The sequence below is a fragment of the Pantherophis guttatus genome, chromosome 3 (genome assembly GCF_059756535.1).
Source record: "Pantherophis guttatus breed Tessera chromosome 3, ASM5975653v1, whole genome shotgun sequence".
NCBI lineage: Eukaryota > Metazoa > Chordata > Lepidosauria > Squamata > Colubridae > Pantherophis > Pantherophis guttatus.
In genome coordinates this window covers 212,962,183-212,978,833 of record NC_142065.1, presented here as the reverse complement: position 1 = coordinate 212,978,833, position 16,651 = coordinate 212,962,183, and the positions used below count along the sequence as shown (strand labels likewise).

The following is a 16,651-nucleotide window of genomic DNA, read 5'->3' as shown; positions in this document are numbered from 1 at the left end:
AGCGTCAGCATCCGCGGCTTGCGAAGACGGAACATCAGGTTGAGAAGAACCAGTGGAATCTTGATCATCAATCTGCACAGCATCAGCAGTATCATCTCTAGGAAAATAAACTCCAGGATCATTGGAATGAATCCTGGACCAGTCAACATCTTCCTCAAAATTAGCAGATTGGGAAATCACAATTACATGTTTAGAGTTAATAAATTTGCTCCATTTTGAATTATCATAAATCTCAGTCTCTTTACTGCTGGACCTCCTTTTCTTCTTTGAGCTAAGGGAATGTTCACCATAGCATATGAACCAAAAATATGGATGTTTTTGAGATCGAGCTTGTAGCCATACAACATGAAGAAAGGAGTCTGATTTATTACACTGCTCCAAGTACGGTTCACAATGTAATTTGCATATTTGATAGCTTCTCCCCAGTATGGGTTACTAAGGTTGGTGTCTTCTATGAGACAACGCATCATGGTTTGCAGGAATCCTTGTCATCTCTCTATGACTCCGTTATGAGCTGGTGTGTAAGGAGCCGACATCTGATGAAGAATTCCATTCTTAGCATCCAGTCCTGGAAACGCTGAGATATGAATTCAGCACCACGATCACAAGCATAAATTTCCAAGCAGAGGGAAGGCCAGGTACCGGCGCCTGGAGGCTCAGCAGGCTGAGATGGTCAGCCAGTTCCAGGCCATGATGCTGTCCCACTGGAACAAGGCCCTCCAGCTCTTTGCCACCAGTGGCCCTTCCCTCCAGCCTTTGCCCAAAGCCCCACACCAGGAGGCTGAAGCAGACCCCAAGTCGGAATTTCTGTCCCCCTCTGACTCACACAAAAAGACCCCAAAGGGGGAGACTCTCTGCAGCAACACAAACGTTCATTGCACGTATCCGGCCCAGGGGCCCATAGTTTGAGGACTCCTGATTTAGTGCAATATAAAAAATGCAAATAATTTTTCTGCAGACCACCAAAATTTTCTCACAGACCACCAGTGGTCCACGGACCACCAGTTGGTGACCGCTGTTCTAGACCACCACTTGTTGGGTCATGTAGGAAGATGCTCCGGATGGGATTTGTGAATGGGAGGTTCAGTCTTATATGGGAAACTGGAAAATCATTGCACCTCAATACGGTTGAATTTAAAGGCAAAAGTTTATTCAAGGGCAACAGTACTGAAATAGATTATTGCCAGGGCACACTGAGAATATATCTACTGCAAAAAAAAAGAAACCCTCCACATTGGCGACAGGAAGGACATCCGGTCACTAAACACTCAGTTCCATTCAGTTGTCCAGATTCCACCCCGCAAGGGATAATGGGATTGTTAAAAGAGGATGATGATTTGAAGGACTGTCTTTTCCCAGTTACTGTACATCTACCCGACCCATCAGGGAAGTAGGGAATGTTGTGGTTCCCTCTTTTAAGGAGGTCCACCTCTTGTGACCAAGAAGAAGCACCTTTTCTGCGGTAGTTTTGTCCATGTGGAACATCATCTCTGTGGAGATAAAATTGATCCTCCCACTTTGACAATCTTTTGAAAGGCCCTGAAGGGCCCCCAAAGATGATATGGGGCCAATTAAGTGGATGGTTTGATTGTTCTTGCTGGGGGTGGGACAAAGGTTTATTTTTTAAATAAGTTTTTAAGCTTCCCAGAGTCACTGGGAGTGAGTTGGACAGCTATATTCATTTTCTTTTAATCAAAAAAAATATATTTTTTTTAAAAAGCCAGATTCGCTTAGCAACCCTGTTTCTAACTTAACAGCCACAGTGATTCACTTAACAAGAAGGGTCATAAAATGGGGCAAAACTCTCTTGATTTGCTAACTTTCTTGCTTAGCAACAGAAATGTTGGGCTCAGTTGCGATAGTAAGTCAAGGACATCCTGTAGACTGGGTTTTGCACTTTTTCAAGGACCTTTGATAAAATCCCACATCAAAGTCAAGTTTCTCAAGAAACTTAAGAGCCACGGAATAAAAAGGCAGGTCTTCTTGTGAGTAAACAACTGCCTATAGAAGAAAAATCCAAGAATAGGAATCAATGGAACTTAGAATAACTTTATTGTCACTTTAAATGTACAGTAATCGGCATAAATTAAAATGAAATTCCATTGCAAGCAGCTCTCAAAGAGTCACCACCTCCAATATACACTACATAAACATGACAAAATAAATAAATACAAAATTATGCATATACCCACATATATTCTATGACCCAGAGGAACATCACAGTCTAGTTCAGATGTATAAATGTACATGACGAGAAAAACAAATCTTGCGAGTTTGCCAGACTGATGGCCTAGGGAACAAAGCTGTTCCAGAATCTGGTAGTTCTGCTAGAAATACTTCAAAACCTCCTCCCAGAGGGGAGCAACAGAAACAGGCTGTGATGTGGATGTGTAGGATCTCTTACAATGCTTCAAGTTTGAAGCTTATATGCAGTATCCTGAATGACAGGAAGCAATCTTCCTATATTCTTCTCCACTGTCCTCACCACTCTCTGTAGGGACTTTCTATCTGAGCGTTGTGGCCACCAAACCAAACAGGGATGCAGTTTGTTAAAACGCTCTCAATCGTGACTCCGTAGAAAGTGGCCAGGATAGAAGGAGAAAGAGGTGGTCTCCTCATCCGATGCAGGAAATGCAATACTGGGTTGCACGCTTCACTAAGGATGATGTTTGAAGAGACCAGTTCAGATTGTTAGTTATCTGCACCCCCCATATACTTAATACTGTTGATCACCTCTATATCTGCATCCTTCATACTGAGTGGAGTGTGGACAGTTCTCACAATGGAGTCATGTTACTAATGGGATTTCCCAGGATTCTATCCTAGGACTGATGCTTTTTACACATGATCTGGAATCAGGTATCATGAGTGGATTAGCCAACTTGACTGATGATGTCAATTTATTCAGGGTGATAAAAATGATCAGGGACTGTAAAGCACTCCAAAAAAAGATCTCGACTCTTTGTGGCATCACAAAGTAACATCTCTTCCTACAAAGGAAGATTTTAACCCAACATGCGGCATGCTGAAATTAAGAGAACACCAAGGATAAAGAGAACCAATACAAAATGTTTTATAGATGGCATATGCCACCAGAAAAATTGGCAAAAATGTTTAAAGATGAATCAGCTAAATGTTGGAAATGTCAGCAGACACCAGGATCATACTATCATATGTGGTGGATATGTCCAGAAGCCAGAAACTATTGGAGTAGAATTAAAACATGGTTAGAAGAAATGCACCACCAATAAATTGATTTAAAACCGGAGCTGTTCCTATTGGGTATCCTACCAGAGAAAACTAGTAAAGAAAATATATATTTGATTACACATGTAATAACTGCAACAAGGATAGTATTTGCCCAAAGATGGAAAGCAGAGAAAATCCCTTCAGAAAGGGAAGTAATCAAGAAAATTTTAGACTGTGCAGAAATGAATAGATTGACTTTGATAATCAAAGAAAGAGAGGATACAGAATATGTTAAGATATGGAGACAATTTTACCATTGGTTAGGGAAGAGATATAGATAAATGCATTAATAGTAAACAAGAGAATGTTATAATAAATGAATTGTGGGGAGAATGTTGTAACAAAGGAATGGAAAATATTAAGAAAGGATGAAGATAGGAGGAGTAATTATAATAATAAGAAGCCACTGAAGAAACACCAAGATTTGAAATACCCTGTATTTTGCTCTGGGAAGTCTGGGGGGGAGGGTGGGATGGGAAGGGGGGAAGGGGTGTGGGGGTGGTGGGGAGTGGGGAATATTGGGGGGGGGGTTGTAAAACTTTTCAAAAAAAAAAAGAAACACCAAGATGATGCACGGAATGACTGATTATGTATTGTATGTTTGTTTGTTTATAAAATAAAAAATTTTGGGGGGGAAAAAGAGAACACCGAGGATGGTACTGGAAAAAAGCTTTTAATATCCCATATTTCAGGAGTTATACAAAGAGCTGAAGTGTGATTATCTTTCACTATTTCTTCTTTCCACAACAGATTTTTTTTAAGAGGATAAAAGAAGAACAATCCAGTTTGGCAAGAAAGGAGGGATGATTGTGGCTGGATGCCTGGGCAAAAGAGAAAACAGGTTGAAATACTTGTTCTCTGTAGCCCGCCGCAGCTAAGTTCATGGAATGCAGCGTCAACCAAGAACGCCAAACTCAGCCTCCAGTCTCGGCCATCACACTTATTTTGGAGGTAGTACGTTACACCAAGAACTATCACAGCAAAAAAGAGAACTGAGGACCTTCTCCGGATAATCTTTTTCAGAGGGACACTTCTCGGCACACGTCTTTGTGATGAGCACCTTGGAGTCATTGCCTTCAGAGGGAGAACATAAAAAGAGTGGAAATAATGTAGAACAAATACCCTCGGCTGCCACAGAAGTCGAGTTACAGAATAACAGAGTTGGAAGGGACCTTGGAGGTCTTCTAGCCCAACCCGCTGCTTAGGCAGGAAACCCTATACCAGTGATGGCTAACCTTTTTGCCATTGTGTGCCAACCCCTCCGCGACCCCGCGCATATGCACGCGACCCCGCGTGGTCTCCCTGCTTTTGGCATACGATGGCACAGTGGGCCAGGTAAGCCTGTTTTTCACCCTCCCCAGGCTCCAGATGTTTGCTAGGTGCCTGGGGAGGGCAAAAACGGCCTTTCCCACCCTCCCAGAGGCCCTCTGGAGGCCGGAAATGGTCCGTTTCCCAATTTCCGGTGGGCCCAGAAGCCCCAAAAATCAGCTGGCTGGCACGCACATGTGCGCTGGAGCTGAGCTAGGGCAACGCTCGCATGCCCACAGATATGGCTCTGTGTGCCACCTGTGGCACGCGTGCCATAGGTTCGCCATCATGGCCCTATACCATTTCAGAAACCTTATTACCATTGGAAACTAATCAAGGAGAGAAGCAACCTGGAATTGAGGAGAAACTTCCTAACAGTGGGGACAATTAACCGGTGGAACAGCTTGCCACCAGAAGTTATGGGTGTTTCATCACTGGAGGTTTTTAAGAAGAGACTGGACAGCTTGGGATGGTAAAGGGTCTCCTGCTTTAGCAAGGGATTAGATTTAAAAGACCTCCAAGGTCCCTTCCAGCTCTATTCTGATTCTAATATAAATTAAGAGTAAACTCCACTCTTTATTAGCACCGGTGATGTTACCTTGTTTGGGTAATGAAATGCCTCCAAAAAAAAAACCCCACCCACAACCAAGCTCAGAGAGCACCAAAGACCCCTCATTTTAGTCCTGAGTTACAAATATTTTCCTGCATCAATGCCAAGACTTCTATCCTAAAAAACCAAGGTGTTGGTTACCACCTTTAAAGCGCTCCATGGCATAGGACCTAGTTATCTTCGAGACCGCCTACTGCCACTGACGTCCTCCCACCGACCCGTGCGCTCCCACAGAGAGGGCCTCCTCGGGGTGCCATCAGCCAAACAATGTAGGCTGGTGACCCCCAGGGGGAGGGCCTTCTCTGTGGGGGCACCCACCCTCTGGAATCAGCTGCCCCCAGAGATAAGGAGAATCCATGACCTCAGTGCCTTCCGCCGTGCCCTTAAAACTTTCTTTTTTCAGCAAGCCAGGCTGGCTTAACATATTTTTTAACATATTTTTAATTTTTAATTGGTTTGTTATCTTAAATTGGGGCCAAATTAATATATATCCTTTTAATTGTTTTTTAATGTTTGTATTGTATGTTTTTATCTGGCTGTACACCGCCCTGAGTCCATCGGGAGAAGGTGCGGTATATAAATTTGAAGTAAAATAAAATAAATAAATAAAATAAAAATATGGGACTTGTGTATTTCTAGAGAGTACTAAGGAAAGTAGGTAGAAGCAATTACCTTACAAAAGGAGATAAAGTATTTTGAAGTCCAGAATGCCCAAATAACATTTGGAAAGTGGACTCAAGTGGACAACTCCCTAATTCATTGAACTGTAAAAAGGAGAAGGAGGTCCAGCACAATCATATGTGCCTGCTATTCTCTCGCTCTCAAAAGAAGCAATTTTAGTCTTCCCATGAAGTTAATTTCTCGCTTTGGTCCAGGGGTGGGTTGCTACTGGTTCACCCCAGATTGGGCAAACTGGTAGTGGGGGTGGAGGGAGGCTCCGCCCACCCACCCAGATGTCTCTGCACATGGGCAGAAGCTTCTGTGCATGTGCAGAAGCATTGCGCATGTATGAGCGCACCCACGAGCGAACCAGTAGCGACTGGAATTGAAACGCATTATTGCTTTGGTCTACCTAATTTGGCTGATACAAAGTCTCCCAAGGACCAACGTTCCTACGCATAGTCCTGGATTTACAACAATTGAGCCCAAAATTTTTGTTGCTGAGTGAGTTTTGCCCCATCTTACAACCTTTTTGCCACCGTTGTTAAGTTGGTAACATGGTTGTTAAATGATCGTCAGAAGATTGCAAGAGGTGATCAGAGGATCCTGAGACACTGAACCTGTCAACCTGCAAAACAACTTCAGCTGAAGCCATGCTTATTTCTGCTTCGTTTCTTGGTTTTCCATTCGGGGGGGAGGGGGGAAAGCATAGGGGGGGGACTCAGGAATGTGGTGCCTCAGCCAGCTAGCCATAATATCTACCAGCAGGCGTGAGGACCAAGGTCTTGTCAACAGACACCTGTTGAAGTTGAGTGGGAACTTACATCTGGACTGATTGGCTCATGTGACCTGAGAGAGAAAGGGGAGTGGCGAGGTCTCATTCTTTTAACTATCCCTAATAAGCGTGGGAATAATTTAGAGCTAGTTTCGCCTTTCTAAGTGCCGATATGATGGACTCAATAAAGGAGCTCTTGAACTTGAAAAAACTGTTGGAGTCCTGACTTCCTGGAGTTCATTACTCGGAAGGATGATAGCATTGGTCATAAAAACAGGCCAGTGTCATGCCCCCGTCGGAATCTGAATCTGCGGGGGAAGATGAGCTTGAACAAAAGCCGACAGAGACCGGGAGGGCAGCTCCGTTGGCTTTGGAGGAAACTGGGGAAGGGCAGGCAGGATTAAAAAGGCTTGCAGACAGGGAGGAGCAGGAGAGACAGAGCTCAGGCGAACAGTAAGGACCACCCCCTCCTGATCCTAGAGCACGCAGAGAAGAGAGAAGGCGAGAACAACGCAGACTGAGCCGGCTACGAGGAAGGAGAGTGTCCTGACCCCCTTCACAAGGCACACCTGGGGACTGAAATGCCAGAGGCTGTTGAAGGTACATGTCAGAGCTTTGCTCCAGGACTTGTAGTAAACGTGGTGAAGTTTGGGGGCAAAGTTGGAACAAAGGAGAGTTAGGCCTGTTCTCTGGCCTGTGTTGCTTTCATGTCACGACCCAAGTCATCACACCAAACCTCCAGATTTTGATCACGTGGCCTCAGGGATGCTACCACGGTCATAATTTTTCAGTGCCATTGTAACTTCGGTCACCAAATGAACGGGTGTAACTCAAGGACTGCCTGTATCACGATTTTAATATATTTCTGGGATCTTCTGAAGAACAAATGGACAAAATGCTCTGGCGGAAGAGTCCCACGGACTCAGTTGCTTACCTGCTCCTGACACCATACCAAGCGTTACACACCGTTTCTCCTGCTCAGAACAGATGGTCGTTTTCAGGCATTTCCAGTTCGAGATCTGCTCTTTGCACATGAAACAAACGATGGAATCGGCTGCAAACCAAGAGAAAAACCTTTTCAATAGAAAAATTCCGAGGAAGCTGTTGCGTAACTAGATTGTAGTAGGTCAGGCTCTCCCCTGAGTGTCTGCCAGGATTAGGTTTTAGCTCAGTCCAAACACCTGTTTCTCATTGCTATTGATTTAGGAGCCGTGGTGGCGCAGTGGTTAGAATGAGGTACTGCAGGCTAACTCAATGCTCACTGCCAGGAGTTCGATTCTGAGCGGCTCAAGGTTGACTCGGCTTCCCCATCCTTCTGAGGTGGGTAAAATGAGGACCCAGGTTGTTGGGGGCAATAGGCTGACTCTGTAAACCGCTTAGAGAGGCTGTAAAGCACTGTGAAGCAGCATATAAATTCCCTGCAAGTGCTATTGTTCTATCTATCTATCTATCTATCTATCTATCTATCTATCTATCTATCTATCTATCTATCTAATGTTTCATATCTATCTATCCATCTATCATCCATCCATCCATCCATCCATCCATCCATCCATCCATCCATCCATCCATCTATCTATCTATCTATCTATCTATCTATCTATCTATCTATCTATCTTCTATCTAATGTTTCATATCTATCTATCCATCTATCCATCTATCCATCTATCATCTATCTATCTATCTATCTATCTATCTATCTATCTATCTAATATTTCATATCTCTCTATCTAATGTTTCATATCTCTATCTATCTATCTACCTATCTTATATATCTACCTATCTATATACACACACATATACAACACAAACACACCAGCAAAGATAGATAGATAGATGATAGATAGATAGATGATTGATAGATAGATAGATAGATAGATAGATAGATGATAGATGGATGGATGGATGGATGGATGGATCTCATCTTTCTATCTCATACACACTCATAGACACATATGAGCAGAGATAGATAGATAGATAGATAGATAGATAGATAGATAGATAGATAGATGATTGATAGATGATAGATGGATGGATAGATAGATAGATAGATAGATAGATAGATAGATAGATAGATGATTGATAGATGATAGATGGATGGATAGATAGATAGATAGATAGATAGATAGATAGATAGATAGATAGACAGACAGACAGACAGGCATAGAGATTTGCTGTTGTTTTATTTAAACTTATATTTTGTGACTGCATGACCTCTGTAAATGCTATAGTACCGTGATGGCGAACCTATGGTACGCGTGGCATAGGTGGCATGCACAGCCCTTTCTGCCGGCACGCCAGCCGTCGCCCCAGCCCAGGTCCACCGCACATGTGTGCACCTCCAATCGGCCAGCTGGTCTTCTGGTCTCTTCCGTGCATGAAAGGAGGCAGGGCCTTCCCCAATCTCTGCAGGTTCTACCCTCTGCAGATGCCTCTCCGTGGCAGGAAAGCAGGAGAAAGCTAGCACGTGATGGGGGGAGAAACTGCAAAGATCTGAGGAGGCACGGAAGGCAGGAGGCACTCAATCGGGGGAGGAACTTTGGAGATCGTGGAAGGCAGGAAAAATCTAGGATTCGATGGGGGAGGAACTTTGGAGATCATGGAAGGCAGGAAAAAGCTAGGATTCGATGGAAATCGTGGAAGGCAGGAAAAAGCTAGGATTCGATGGAAATCGGGGAAGGCAGGAAAAAGCTAGGATTCGATGGAAATCGGGGAAGGCAGGAAAAAGCTAGGATTCCATGGGGTAGGAACTTTAGAGATCGTGGAAGGCAGGAGGCAGCTCTTTAGCACAGCTAAAGCACAGCTCTTTAGTCAGATCTCTCCCCCCTACAAGTGCGGCTCTTTTAAACAGGGAAAGAAGACGGGCAAGATAACGAATATGTTTAGCAGGAAACTTTGGAGTTGCCTGATCATCAGCCAAGCCATCTTGGCAGCGCCATGCGCCGGGCGGGGAACAGCTGTCTCACCAGGGAACGGTACCTAGTTGTCTTCTGGTAAGAGGTATGCCAGCTCACTTGGAAAAAGTGGCGGGGGGCTCATTGGGGGGCATGCATGCACAGTGGGGCGCATGTGTAAAGGGAGCGTGGGGGTTGTCATGCACAATGCCAAAAAGGTTCACCATCACTGCTATAGTATATGCTAAATAAAATAAACAAAAAGGCATTTGCTGAGAATTCCACAGCCACTCCATTCATTCTTCTCCCCAATAAGACTCCAGTCTCCTCTGAATCAAGACCAGCTAGTGTCAATAATACAGAACGGATTTGTCTCCTTTCAAGATGTGGCGTGGACTTCCCAGCCTCAGCATATCGCCCTGATCGTCTGTCCAGGTACTCATTCACTCCTTCCCTGCTTGTAGAATTTTGGATGACTGTAATATCTAAATTATAATTAGTCAAATTTGGCTAAGCACTGCCACCTAGTGACGCATTGCTGTTCCGTTGGTTTGTTCAATTTGATTTCCCCTGAGAGATAGAATCAGAAAATAAGATATTATAAAAGGAAGAATTGAAGAAAAGATACTGAAATGAGACAGTCCAGGGTTGTCAGCTTTATAAGAGGCAGTCCAAACAAGAAACATATTCAGAAGTGCTTTAATTTTATTGTATAAAATAAATTTTATTGTATTGTATTGTAAATTGTATATATAACTTCTTCTTCTTCTTCTTCTTCTTCTTCTTCTTCTTCTTCTTCTTCTTCTTCTTCTTCTTCTTCTTCTTCTTCTTCTTCTTCTCCTCCTCCTCCTCCTCCTCCTTCTTCTTCTTCTTCTTCTTCTTCTTCTTCTTCTTCTTCTTCTTCTTCTTCTTCTTCTTCTTCTTCTTCTTCTTCTTCTTCCCCTCCTCCTCCTCCTCCTCCTCCTCCTCCTCCTCCTCCTCCTCCTCCTCCTCCTCCTCCTTCTCCTTCTCCGTCTCCTTCTGTTCCATCGTGTCTCATTCTCAAGAGACTTGCCTGGATAAATCCTTGCAATTTTCTTGGCAAAGTTTTTTCAGAAGTGCCACTGCATCCTTCCTAGGGCTGAGAGAAAGTGACTGGCTGGCCAAAGTCACCCAATGGGCTTTGTGCCTAAGGCAAGACAAGAACTCATGGTCTCCTTGTTTCTAGCCTGATGTCTTCATCACTACACCACACTGTCTCTCATTGTAAGGTTACATTCACAAGACCTTGCCAGCCTGAAAGTAGATCTCTGCCCCCTTCACCTTTACAATCCAAGCAACCAGGGAGGGTCCCTTCTGAGATGTTTGCCTGGCCTCCATTCCTTCTGCAGGCTCAGCTGCCTCTTATCTTTTTTTTTTTTTTAAATGTATATACAATACTAGCTAGATGCCCATGCTTTGCTACGAAACTATGTGATCAGGTGTGATAAATTGATACTTAAAGCCTGAAACTTAATGTAGAATGTGTAACTCTGTAGCATCAGAGCATGTTAATATAAGGCAACTGGCAGTTGGAACAGAGTTCTTTTCAGGTGGGAAGCGGAAGTAGAATGTCTAGCTCCTTAGCAACAGAGTGTGTGATACTGTATATGAAATAGTAATGATCTAATGATCATTTCAAAAAATCCTTTCTTAGCGAGCACTTAGAAGCCAAGAAGAACATACGTGCCAAATTTCAAGTTTGTAGGCTTTACAGTTCTAGAGATTTCATGATGAGTGAGTGATATTTGGCTTATAGAGAGAGAGAGATTTATTAAGTTTTATCAATCAATTTAGTAATCAAATACAAAACAGGAAAAACAAAGATGATAAGGGGTCTAAACCATACAATGAACAATTGAGGGAACTACAGTTAGTCTAATGAAGAGAAGGACTAGGGGTGACATGATAGCAGACTGGTGATACTTGAGGGGTTCTCACAGAGAAGAGGGGGTCGGCCTATTCTGCAAAGCACCTGAGAGTAAGACAAGAAGTAATGGGTGGAAGATCATTAAAGAGAGTCCCAACTTAGAATTAAAGAGACGTTTCCTGACAGGGAGAACAATTAACCAGTGGAACGACTTGCCTCTAGAAGTTGTGAGTGCTCCATCAGTGGAAGTTTTCAAGAAGAGATTGGACAGTGATTTGATTGGGATTTTATTAGATGTCCTGCTTTGAGCAGGGAGTTGGACTAGAAGACCTCCAAGGTCCTTTCTAGCCCAGAGGTGGGTTCTACTTACCTTTACTACCGGTTCGCAACAGGACCGTGTGCGTGCACTTGCTTCACTTACCCGCACATGCGCTTCTGCACATGCGCAGATCACCTATGATGACATCGTGGCGGGTGGGCAGAGCCTCCCCACAGTTTTACTACCAGTTCTATAGAACCGGACTGAACCGGGAGCAACCCACCACTGTTCTAGCCCTATTGTCGAGGTTCCAAGTAATAGACCCATACCAAGCAAAACTCTGAGGCAAATGAATTCCTCAAAGAATAGCTTTATTGGATATATCATATTGGCACAGATCTGGTGAAAACCGACTCTGAAGGTCCCCGTGGTTTTCACCTAATTAAAATTTAAAGTTTTCCCCTCAAAGCCAAACAATAAGTCACATGGTCCAATCAAGGCACCATCTGATGGCCTGGTGACATCACTCCTCCTTCCTCCAGCCAGGTGTGAGAACATTCTTGGTTTCCAAGAGAAAGTATTTTATTTTGACTACACAACCCCAGCTGTCTCTAATCCCCCCCTCCAGTGGCAAGATCCTCTGCTACCGGTTCTGTTTAGTCTGCTACCGAGTGCCAGCTTCATGAGCACATGCGACCTTGGTGCCTTCCGCTGTGCCCTTAAAACTTTCTTTTTTCAGCAAGCCGGGCTGGCTTAATATATATTTTAAATATTTTGAATTGGTTTGTTATTTTAAATTGGGGCCAAATTAATATATATCTTTTTAATTGTTTTTCATGTTTGTATTGTATGTTTTTTATCTGGCTGTACACCGCCCTGAGTCCCTCGGGAGAAGGTGCGGTATATATATTTGAAATAAAATAAATAAATAAATAAATGCGCACCTGAGGCTAAAAAAAGAACATTTTGAAGCCTTCCAAGTCTGCAAAGGTAAGTAGAACAGCGAGGGGGAGGGAATCCGCTGTGCCACGTGATTTAGATTAGCTAGAAAGCAGGAAATCTGACGATTCTAGCTAATATAAATCGCTTGTCACAGCTGATCGTTGCCCAGCAGATTGTCAGAAATACCAGTTCGGCCAAACTGGTAGCATTTTTTTATTACCGGTTTGTCCAAACTGGTCCGAACAGGTAGCATTTCACCCCTCCCCCTTCCCTATCCCTCAGTTCCAGTGTGGCAGCACTGAAGCTCCAAGATGGCTTCAGCCAGGTGAGTTTCAGAGTTAACACCTATGATTCTATGTTCTATGGAAGGAAGGAAGGGAGGGAGGGAGGGAAGGAGAAATAATATGGGTTTTGTTATTTGTTAATTAACATAGTTACTTTGTATTTTAATCTGATTTCTTTTTTTTCTTTTAAAGTGATGCTCAAGATTTATTAGCTTTTAACATTCCTAAACGGATAAACAAGTTGGAGACTAGCTCCTGATAAGAAAAGTTTGTTAGTATAAATTGTTTGCAGAATATAGTTAAAACATATTACAACAAATAATAAGTTTTCTTAAAGTTATCTCACATTAGTGTACACTTCTCATTGTAATTTTTAACCACTTAGTATATAAATCCCTATTTTAATTGCTATTTATTATATATTTTTTTCTTTATTATTCCAAAAACCTTCCTGTTTGATCCAAAAGAAAAAAAAAACCCTTTTATTCCTTTAGGCTTTTAAGCATTACATTACAATTTAATTACATTTAGTTTAAATCTATTTTGTTTCTTCTTTTTCCTGTCTGTCGACATGTTCCACTTCAAAGTTCATCTATTCAAATTAAAAGTTCTATATATCACTTTAATGCTCTTATAAATGTCTGCTCCAAGCGTGATGTATCCACTTCCTGTCTTTGTTCGTGTGCCACACTTTCTTTTTGCTAAGTCTGTAAGTTTCCATTATAGAAAAGGTCCAAAATCTTTCTTCTTAAAATCACCCAGAACAGGATAGAAATTTCCAAAAATCCATTAGTCTAATGTTAATTCCAAAATAATCATAATAATCCAAAGGAGAAAGCCATTTAGGATAGTTCTTTTCCAAGCAGAAAGTAAAATCTTTTCAATCCACTTTCCTGCTTAGTCACCGCAGACTTCATGGCAATTTTGTAGCCATCCGTCTTCATTAACTTCGTTAACTTTCACAGGTTTAAGTTCCCCCAAAAATATTTCTTCAATCCACTCCAAAGAAAACAGAAAAAAAAAGTCCAATTTTCCAAATTATTAAAAACAAGTTCTTCTAAGCCAAATTAATTAATGCAAAGTTTGTCTTGGGTCTCCATTCCCCCCCCTTTCTTTTAAATCTTCAAGCCCCACGGATCTGTAGCCACTGTTTAAGGTTGGGGTCTTATTTTAAAAAATATTCCAAGTAATCCCGTTATTTGCCTGGGTTGGTGTCACTCACCCGGCTTTGAAATGCTGGTTCTTTCTTCTTCCTCCTGCACGATCTTGTGTCCCAGTCTGCCGCGGCTTTGTGGCAGCCGCCATGGCTGCCTACCCCCGCCGCCGACTTTGAGGATTCCCTCTGGCCTCCGAGGAACTTGCCTGTTCCTCTTGGCCCTCCGAGGTGCTCCTCTTCACCCCCCATCCCTACAAGATGGGGGTTGGTCCGAAGACCGGTCGGACAGCGGTTTGTCAGTTGGGGTTTCCGCGGGCTCATTAGAGCCCGCTAATTCCCCGACTGTGGCGCCGTGGCTCCAGACCGGAAGTTCTGGAGGAGATTATGCTAGAAATTAGCCAAATAAAATATGCTGGAAGTCAGCCAAACAATGGAGGGAATCTGGGAGAAGATTATGCTAGAAACTAGTCAAATACAATATGCTGAAATCAGCCAATAATGTTGGGAGATCAGGAGGAGATAATATTGGGAATAATCTCAAAAGAGTTGATAATTTGGAGAAGAATAAGCAATATGTTCTTGTGATAAAACTGTGTAATATGTGAGATATTAAATCGAAAAGTTCAAAATATTTTGATTTGATAAAAAGGGTCAAATAATTAAGATGTTGATAAAATTGTGTTTTATAAATTTTAACAAAATGGAGTTGTATTGAAATTGAACTTGATAATCTTGGTGATGAAATTGTAAGGTATATAATTAGAGTAAGAGACTAGAATATTGCTAATAACTATTTGGATATTGATGAGATATAGATACAGAGATAATGAGTTAAAATTTAATTTGAAGTTAAAACTGTATTGATATATCAGATTTGTTTAGATGAAAGTGTTAGAATTTTATGTTTAAATTTGTTTTGTTTTTTTTTGTTTTGTTTTTTCTCTGTTTTAAATTTTTAAAAGATGTAATGGAAAAGTGGAATAGAGCGTGTTAAAAGAATGTAAGCATGCTAACCATCTATGACCGGATTGAAATTCTGTTCTTGAAAGTTATATTTTATGTTTATGTTTGGGGGAAAAAAAAATATTTACAAAAAAAAAAAAAATCAGACCTCATTTTAATAACATGTATGCTATTAACTTGTCCAATCAACTTTCCTCTTTCAGATTTCTTTGTGATGTTAACTATAGAAGGAGATGTAAGCTAAAGATCGGGGTTCCCTCTTTGAACGAAGAATCCCTTTTGTCTGAATATTCTGATAAATTGTAATAAAATGATCTTCCTGTCTTGGTTTGTCTCATTGGAAAATATACACACTGAGGTACGAACCTAGAAAAGCCATATTTGGTCGAAGGAAGGAAGGAAGGAAGGAAGGAAGGAAGGAAGGAAGGAAGGAAGGAAGGAAGGAAGGAAGGAAGGAAGGAAAGGGTAAGAGGACCCTTGTAGTAATGACTTCTTGAAAAAAAGGACATTGAGGAAGAAACTCAGAATCACCTCTCTTAATTTTGGTAGTATAAGACAGGACAGAGAGAAGTTTGAACAAGTTCTGTTATTCTAAGACAGAGGTCTTCAAACTTGGCAGCTTTAAGACTTGTGGACTTCAACTCCCAGAATTCTCCAGCCAGCGTAGCTTTCATGGGAGTTGAAGTCCACAAGTCTTAAAGCTGCCAAGTTTGAAGAACTCTGTTCTAAGACAATACACTTTTCTCAAATCAAGGGTGGCAACAGCAGCTTACCTATTGGCGTGCAGATGACCAACACACTGAAAATGACAACCAGGATCTCTCCCTTCTTCATGTTGCTTCTCCAATTTACTCTGAGTATAATATGTGTCTCTGAATGGCTTCTGCGGTATTTGATTCTGGGACAAATGGAGATGTGAAATATTGGGCTGTCTCATGTGACAGGATGTGATCCTCTTTCAAAATACTTTATGTGGGAGTGAAAATGAAAAACATGGCCTTGTCCAAGTTGCTGCCCTATGGACGTGTTGGACAACAATGTTCAAAGACTCCAAGCCACCAAAACAGTTCCCTCATCCCTAAATGTTAGAACTTTTCTGGAAGCAATATTGAAGGGACTAGGTATGGCTAGTCTAGTGAAAAGAAGAATTAGGTGTGACTTGATAGCAGTGTTCCAATATTTGAGGGGCTGTCATAAAGAAGAGGGGGTCAATTTATTTTCCAAATCACCAGAAGACAAGACAAGAACCAATGGATGGAAATCAAGGAGAGAAGTAACCTGGAATGAAGGAGAAACTTCCTAACAGTGAGGAGCAATTAACCAATGGAACAGAAGTTGCCTTCAGAAGTTGTGGGTGCTTCAACGGTAAAGGGTCTGAAATGGGATAGGGTCTCGGGCTTGACCAGGGAGTTGGACTAGAAGACTTCCAAGGTCTCTTCCAACTATTCTGTTCTGTTCTGTTCCGTTCTGTTCCATTCCATTCTGTATTTTATTATTCTGTTCTGTTCTGTTCTGTTCCTATCCCATTTCATTCTTCTGTATTTTATTATTCTATTCTATTCTATTCTGTTCTGTTGCTTTGTCTTCTGTTCCATTCTGTATTTTATTATTCTATTCTATTCCATTCCATATTTTATTATTCTGTTCTGTTCTTTTCCCATTC

At 42.0% G+C, this 16,651-nt stretch overlaps 2 protein-coding genes across 2 annotated transcripts in view; one reads left to right on the top strand and one right to left on the bottom strand.

Moving 5' to 3' along the window:
- LOC148114985 (uncharacterized) overlaps nucleotides 1-16,651 on the top strand; it is a 451,234-nt gene that overhangs the window by 204,029 nt on the left and 230,554 nt on the right. The gene's annotated exons all lie outside the window — the stretch shown is intronic.
- Nucleotides 3,904-15,883, bottom strand: LOC148114989 (lymphocyte antigen 6E-like). The gene is made up of 3 exons (XM_087888839.1): nucleotides 15,762-15,883; nucleotides 7,537-7,656; nucleotides 3,904-4,323 (listed from the first exon to the last, which is right to left on the bottom strand). The coding sequence occupies exons 1-3, from the start codon at nucleotides 15,820-15,822 to the stop codon at nucleotides 4,190-4,192; spliced, it is 315 nt and encodes a 104-aa protein (XP_087744965.1). The 5' UTR covers nucleotides 15,823-15,883; the 3' UTR covers nucleotides 3,904-4,189.